At 41.1% G+C, this 8,008-nt stretch overlaps 1 protein-coding gene across 1 annotated transcript; it reads right to left on the bottom strand.

Moving 5' to 3' along the window:
* Positions 1 to 4,640: 4,640 nt before the first annotated feature.
* LOC132888419 (extracellular calcium-sensing receptor-like) lies at positions 4,641 to 7,226 on the bottom strand. Its single transcript, XM_060924470.1, has 4 exons — positions 7,122 to 7,226; positions 5,871 to 6,095; positions 5,662 to 5,785; positions 4,641 to 5,548 (listed from the first exon to the last, which is right to left on the bottom strand). The coding sequence occupies exons 1-4, from the start codon at positions 7,224 to 7,226 to the stop codon at positions 4,641 to 4,643; spliced, it is 1,362 nt and encodes a 453-aa protein (XP_060780453.1).
* Between the last annotated feature and the right edge of the window lie 782 nt (positions 7,227 to 8,008).

Genomic DNA, 8,008 nt, shown 5'->3' with positions numbered 1-8,008 from the left:
AACTCCTCCCAGTTCCGAGTTTTTGCCTCCGCAACTGCCCGAGTTGCAGCATGCCTGGCCTGCCGATACCCATCAGCTGCCTCAGGGGTCCCGGAGGTCAACATGGCCCAATAGGACTCCTTCTTCAGCTTGACGGCATCCCTTACTTCCGCTGTCCACCACCGGGTTCGGGGATTGCCGCCACGACAGGCACCAGAGACCTTGCGGCCACAGCTCTGAACAGCTGCGTCCACAATGGAGGTAGAGAACATGGTCCACTCAGACTCAATGTCCCCCGCCTCCCTCGGAAGCTGGGAAAAGCTATCCCAGAGGTGGGAGTTAAAGACCTCCCCAACAGTGTGCTCGGCCAGACGTTCCCAGCAGACCCTCACCATACGTTTGGGCCTGCCAGATCTGTCCAGCTTCCTCCTCTGCCAGCGGATCCAACTCACCACCTGGTGGTGATCAGTTGACAGCTCAGCCCCTCTCTTCACCCGAGTGTCCAAGACATAGGGCCAGAGATCAGATGAAACGACTACAAAGTCAATCATCGACCTCCGACCTAAGGTGTCCTGGTGCCACGTGCACTTATGGACACCCCTATGCTCGAACATGGTGTTCATTATGGACAAACCATGACTAGCACAGAAGTCCAATAACAAAACACCACTCGGGTTCAGGTCGGGGAGGCCGTTCCTCCAAACCATGCCCCTCCAGGTGTCACTGTCATCACCCACGTGAGCATTGAAGTCCCCCAGTAACACAATGGAGTCCCCAGTCTGAGCACCCCTCAGTACCTCTCCCAGGGACTCCAAGAAGGCCGGATACTCTATACTGTTATTCGGCTCGTAGGAACAAAAAACAGCAAGAGCCCTCTCCCCAATCCAAAGGCGCAGAGAGGCGACCCTCTCGTTCACTGGGGTAAACTCCAACACATGGCGGCTGAGCTGGGGAGCTATAAGCAAGCCCACACCAGCCCGCTGCCATTCACCATGGGCGACTCCAGAGAAGTGGAGAGTCCAGCCCCTCTCGAGGAGCTGGGTTCTGGAGCCCAAGCTGTGCATGGAGGTGAGCCCGACTATCTCTAGCCGGTACCTCTCAACCTCCCGCACAAGCTCAGGCTCTTTCACCCCCAGCGAAGTGACATTCCATGTCCCAACAGCTAGCTGCTGTGTCCGGGGATCAGGTCGTCGAGGCCCCTGCCTTCGACTGCCACTCAATCCACACTGCACCAGTCCCCTACTGCTACCTCTGTGGGTGGTGAACCCACAGGAGGTCGGGCCCACGTCACCTCTTCGGGCTGAGCCTGGCCGGGCCCCATGGGCAAAGGCCCGGCCACCAAGCGCTTGCATACGAGCCCCAACCCCAGGCCTGGCTCCAGGGTGGGGCCCCGGCTGCGCCATACCGGGCGACGTCACGGTCCTTGATGGTTTCTCCATAAGGGTTTTGGTGAACTGCTCTTGGTCTGGCCTGTCACCTAGGACCTGTCTGCCTTGGGAAACCCTGACAGGGGTATAATGCCCCCGACAACATAGCTCCTAGGATCATTCAAGCACACAAACCCCTCCACCACAATAAGGTGGCAGTTCTAGGAGGGGAAGTAGTATCGTATCGGTACAAAATCCCTAGTGTGGACAGGGTATTAGTTTGCTCTCAATTTACAAGAGACCCGGACAACTCGTTCAAAACAAAGAGAAACTCGCTCACAGCTGAATACACAGAATACACATGCACCTCCAAGGGACTCTCACAGTCAGTGGGTGAAAGTGATGTTTAATCTGCTGCCGGTGTTCAGTTATGTTTCTTTTACATTGCAAGTACATCAAGTTAATTATCAAATAAATATATGAAAAACATTATGAATGTATTTCAATGTGGTCTGGATTCACATATGAATATCGGAATGTCACATTGATATCACCACATTTTAATCAAATTGAATTCCTTTAAGTGAGTGATTATCTCATTTAGTGTCATAAATGAGACACATTTCTGCACCTTTAACATTGTGTGTGTGTTTGTGAGAGTGTGCGCATGCGCGCAAGAGAGAGGTTTTGATCTGTGCGTACCTAAGGAGGTTGAATAGCCCCCAAGCATAACTATGTCATCACTTGTTTACTGCAATGCATTATGGGGGATAGCTGGGGTTGGTAGTTGAGCGATATAGTGTATTTCAGATTAATTTTAGATGAGAGTGATGTGAGAAGAACAGTTTTGCCATGCTCTGTCAAAGAAGACAATGAACTTGGTGATTTAAAGAGGTGGATAACATGTTGAGGGTTTACAGCAGGAAAATTGGAATTCAAATCAAACTTGGTGAGAAGGTAAGAAGGGTTTGTTTTGTTTTTTTAAACACGCCCCTGGACTACAGGCCCTGAGATCACAAAGCAATATTCCCCAATGTATGTGCAATATTTACTTTCACCATTAGGTTAGTTTCTTACTTAACTTACCTTATTTCTACTGTTCCAGTGTTAACCATTGGGTCACTGTTTTTTGCTTTTTCTATTCCCCTGAGGTAACTTACAGTATTTTGATTGTTGTTCTGGTAGGCACTGTTTTTTAGGCATTTATTTCTTGCACAGTTATTATTACATACTTTTTTCCCCTCCCCTCCAGCTTGTATTGTTCTATTTTAAATTATATTGTATTGTTATGGAGTGACTTCTGGCACAAGAATTAATAAAGTTGTATCTTTGTCTCTCTCTCAAAAAAAAAAAAAAAAAAAATATATATATATATATATATATATATATATATATATATATTAGTGCTGTCGAGCGATTAAAATATTTAATCACGATTAATGTCGCGACTGTCATAGTTAACTCGCGATTAATCGCAATTTAATTGTTTAATTGCACATTTTTGTCACATGAAAAAGCATTGTAATTCTCTTATCAGCATAAAAAAGTGAATGGGCTTGCGTTGTACCAATGGTTTTTTTTTTTTATTGCAGAGCATAACATGTCTTGTCACAGCCACTGCAAAGTCGGGCTGGAGCCGCCGATGGGAAAACGAAACCTAAGCCGGGCACCGTGGCTCTTCGTCCCGAGGCGCGGGGCTAGCGCGCCCTGCCCGCGCTGGTTCTTTGGGGGGAGGGCAGAGGACTCTGGCTGTGCGGGGCGCGGCATTACAGTCTAGCTGCTATCGTTTTTCTAAGCAAAGTCTATGTTCCAAGTTCCTGGAAGTTTCAAAAGCTTATGAAAAACCTACATCATGTCACAGAGCGTTAATCTCGCGATAAAAAAATTATTGCCGTTAAAATTGAGTCAAGTTAACGCGTTAATAACGCGACATTTTTGACAGCACTAATATATATATATATATATATATATATATATATATATATATATATATACAGAGAGAGAGAAAGAAGTCAATTCAGTCTCCTTAGGTACACACAGATTAAAACTTCTCTCTCTCTCTCTCTCTCTCTCTGCGCACATGCACATATAAGGGAGAGCATTGCCACTCAGCATTGTGGATAACAGTTGACATAATCCTGACTGTATGTTTGAGCAACAGTGAAATGAGTGGGTACTGAGAACACATTTACTTAGGTATTTAGTTTAGTATTTGCTTATTCTTTTATGTGAACATTTATTCATTTAATTAAAAAACATGCTTGGAATAAAAAAAAAAATTCCAATATGTAAAATAGTTTCATTATTAATTAACACATTACATATGTATATCTTAATGGCAATACAATATTTTAACATATTTTAAACACTTCATATTTCATTGTTTTTTGGTAAAAAAAAAAAAAAAAGAATGTCATATGATCTCCTTGACTGGATTTAGCAACTACTAAGGCCTATATCGGGAACGTGCATTGCAAAGAAGCTCTTCATTATGTTGCTGTTAAGACTCATTCTGATGAGTGAGTTTCTGAAAACCATGTACAGAGACAAAAATAATTGCTGAAGAGAGTCCTTCTCTTTAGCCCTAAAGGACAATGTTATTGGGAAACAAACACCTGATTTGTAGGTATTCCAAATGTACCTTCAAAAGCAAGATAGTTTTATGGGATGCATGGACAGTATGTGTAGTGTGCTGAATAGCAGTAATGTTGGGAGAGGGCCCAGTTACTGAATGTGTCACAGATACAAAAGTGCCAGATATCTGTAAAGTAATGGTAAACCCCAAGGATATAAAACCAGTCATTAAGCTTGCATATGCACAGCTACTTTTATTCATGCCTTTGACAGTGCACTTATAGATGTGAGGTAGGGAAATTTGTGATTATTATTATTATTATTATTATTATTATTATTATTATTATTCAGGCTTTTAACAGTAAACTTATCGATGTGATGTATGGAAATCGACATGTAGTGTGTTATTTCAGATCGCTATTTCACAGATTATGGTATAAGCTGTGGACAAAATAAGAAAAGGAATATTTTAGAGGGAAAACTGTGTGAAAATATATATTCAAACATACCTTGGTTCTGTCATCATATTTTATGCACTAAATACTAATTACATGTAAATGGTCTACAAATCAGCATAACCGTTTATTTACTGCAGTCATTGAAATTAAACATTTTATGCTAATGTATTTTAAAGTCTTTCACTTAACTTAGAACATCCCATTTATAAAGGTTATATAATTTGAATAGACCATGTCAGTAATGAGAACCGATAAAGATAAATCATTTTGCAGGTGTTTTACCCATCAATTCCTTTTTAGTGTTCTTCTCTGGTTTCATTATGATTATATAACACTTTGGAAGAAATATACAGAATAGTAAACCAAAGCTTGATGTTAAAATGGCAAATATCTCTACAGCTACAGTAAATTTTCCAGGAGAGCTCACATAAGCAGGAATAAAGGTGATCCAAACTGCACAGAATATGAGTATGCTGAATGTGATGAATTTGGCTTCATTGAAATTGTCAGGCAGCTTCCTGGCCAGAAAAGCCAAAATAAAACACAAAAGGGCCAGGAGTCCTATATAACCCAACACAGCCCAGAACCCGATAGCTGAGCCTACATTACATTCTAATATGATCTTTTCTTTGGAGTACTTCATATTTTTGTCAGGAAAAGGAGGTGATATTGTTAGCCACAGTACACAAATAATAACCTGTACAAGAGTGAAAGCAAGTACACTGAGTCTCTGCTGTGGAGGCCCAAACCATTTCATAACATCACTTCCTGGAAGTGTAGCCCTGAAGGCCATTAACACCACTACTGTTTTCCCCAGAACACAGGAAATACAGAGAACAAATATGATCCCAAATGCTGTGTGGCGCAGCATACAGGACCATGCAGAAGGCTGACCAATGAATGTAAGTGAACAGAGGAAACAGAGAGTCAGAGAGAAGAGCAGCAGGAAACTCAGTTCAGAATTATTTGCTCTAACAATTGGTGTGTCCTTGTGCTTCATGAAAATTATAGCAATGCAGAAGGTAAAAGACACTCCTAATAAAGAAAAGGATACAAGAATGATCCCCATTATTTCCTCAAATGACAGGAATTCCACCAATTTTAAAACACAGGTGTCTTTCCTGTCATTAGACCACAGTTCTGGTGGGCACTTGATACAAGTTATAGAATCTTAAGAAAGAGCAAATTAATAGCAATTTTAGCTATTTGTATTTACTACCCTAATCAAACTTTTAAATCTGTTTTGTGTGTGAAACATTGAAGCTAACCATGATTGATTATACCTGTGACATTACTGATTTCCCCATCTGCACAAGGAATACAGTCAAAACAGCAGATTGGCCGTCCTTTTTGCATAGCCTTCCTTGTGCCCAGGGGACAACTTGGATTACACATGGAAACTGGCACCTGAAAACCATTTTTATTAGATATACACAATATTCTGAAATACATATTGTACATATTATCTGTGCATATACATACTGAGATTTACCTGTGATTTGTTGTGGGCCCAGGCTATACTGACATTGTTAAATGACAGCTGAAGGTGTGTTTGCAAAGAGCCATCATAGAAGCCCACTTTAACCACCACTATTTTACCATCTTTAACTTGTTGATAGTTTATCAGTTCATACCTTGCAGCAGGGTCTCCATTTTCATCAAAGTATACATCCTCTCCAGCTGTTGTGAAATGGAGTTTCTTCAGCTCATTGACTACCTAAAAAAGCATTGCAAACTCTTCCATCATAGATATAAGGACATAATTTTCACAATAATCTCTTGTTATACTTACCTCCCATGGTTTGCTCTCTGTTATGTTTGCACATGAAATGTGAGCTTCTTGTCCACTGTCTTTCTTTGAACAGTTATATAAGTTGTGCAGGGCATAACTGACAGCGTATACAGCCTTGTAAACATTATTTGCGACTCGTAATTCTGAAACATCTGTGTAACTGTTTTGAACTTCAATGAGACTTTCATCACCTTTGCACAGGAGTTTCATCTCAGCATTTTCTTTGGTGGGAAGCTTACATCCAAATATTGTCTCCCACAACTCTTTGTAAATAGCTGCATCAGACACTGGATTTAGTTTAGTCAGAAATTCCCCAAGGCCATTGATTTGAGCTTTTGGGATTGTAAAACTCATGGATCCTATCAGAAGATGCTGCCATTGAGAACTAGCTTGGTTTATTTCAGAAGTCCAGTCCTCACTCCCAATCCAGTGAAACCCAGTCAAGTTCTGTAAGGCCATTTCCTTTAAAAGAACCTCAAAGTCAAAGTTTGAGACAAAAGCCACAATCACTTTGGAGGTTGCAGCCTTGATAATCTCAACTACTTTTAGAATTTTTTCTCTGGGGTCTGTCCTAAAGATTGGCATGGAATATTCAACACATATTCCCTCTTTTTTGGCTGCAACGATGAATTCATTGATGCCATTTTGTCCATAGTCATTATCACTGCATACAGTGCCTACCCATGTCCAGCCAAAATGCCTGACCAACTTAACCAAAGCTATGCTCAGATAGTAATCACTGGGAATTGTTCTGAAGAAAGATGGGTATTTCTTCCTGTCACTTAGGCATGCACACGTTGCATAGTGACTGACCTGCAATACATAGATTTCAATAACAATTTATTTTCTACTTAACTTTCATTGTTAGACTTGGTCTTAATTTACAATCAAAACCATGGGATTTAATTTTTTTTATTTACAACCTTTTTACACAGAAAAATGAAGTCTTACCACAGGTATATGCAAAGGTCCTGCAGTAGCAGACAGGGCAATCGAGGGACTGGAAGATGTTTCACCGATGATTGCTTGAACTGTATCGGGTTTGGAGCAAGACATTTTCGATGAATGCTTTCCATTGCCATTAAGTAAGGACAAAGCAGATCTTGTAGTTATTTCTACTGACCCACAGCTGTCATAGATTTTATAACCCACTTTGACCCCAGGAAGAATATCAGTTCTGTTGTTGATTTCCTCGATGGCAAATACCATTGTTTGCGCATGTTGAAATTCACCGAGTCTTAAACTATAGAACCAGCAAAACAAAACTACATATCTTTTGAATAAACCCCATAAGCATGAATACAGTGACAAGTTTATATATCATATGCTTTTATGCAAATAAATAAAGAAAATATTTGTGATATTATTAACATGAAAGGATATTAAACCAATGTTATAATTCCACTTAAATTCAACAAATTCAGATTCCCCTAATGTGCCCTAATGTACCTTCTGCATTTTGCTTGCCCAGGCTCAGATGCAAAGACATGTGTGGTCTGGTCCCATTTGGAATGGATGGAAAATATACCACCAATCATTACATCACCATCTTGGCTGAGTTGAGGAGGATTGGGTGGGCCTAGTAAGCTGCATGGAGGATCAGCTGCTCTCACCTGAGTGAATAATAGCCATGTATGCAGGAACGTCATTCTCATCTGACCCATAATACAATGGCCACTGTTTAGGCTTTTATAGGATCTACGACTCCCAAGTTGACCAAACCCTTGGGAGTGGCTATGAGAACTGCATTACCTCAGTATTTTGCACTGCTTATTAGGAGCCACACATTTTTAGCTCATTACACTGCTGTGTAAATCGATCCAGAATGCTCTATTCTG

The sequence above is a fragment of the Neoarius graeffei genome, chromosome 6 (assembly GCF_027579695.1).
Source record: "Neoarius graeffei isolate fNeoGra1 chromosome 6, fNeoGra1.pri, whole genome shotgun sequence".
NCBI classification, from domain to species: Eukaryota; Metazoa; Chordata; class Actinopteri; order Siluriformes; family Ariidae; genus Neoarius; species Neoarius graeffei.
This window is presented reverse-complemented; position numbering and strand designations above follow the sequence as displayed.

Excerpts from the sequence above, each read along its gene's own strand:
- LOC132888419 (XM_060924470.1), bottom strand. The coding sequence starts at position 7,226 with ATGTCTTGCTCCAAACCCGATACAGTTCAAGCAATCATCGGTGAAACA. Across the intron at positions 6,096-7,121 it reads GACCTTTGCATATACCTGTG|GTAGTCAATGAGCTGAAGAA; the intron begins GTAAGACTTCAT and ends ATGCTTTTTTAG. Across the intron at positions 5,549-5,661 it reads GGAAATCAGTAATGTCACAG|ATTCTATAACTTGTATCAAG; the intron begins GTATAATCAATC and ends CTCTTTCTTAAG.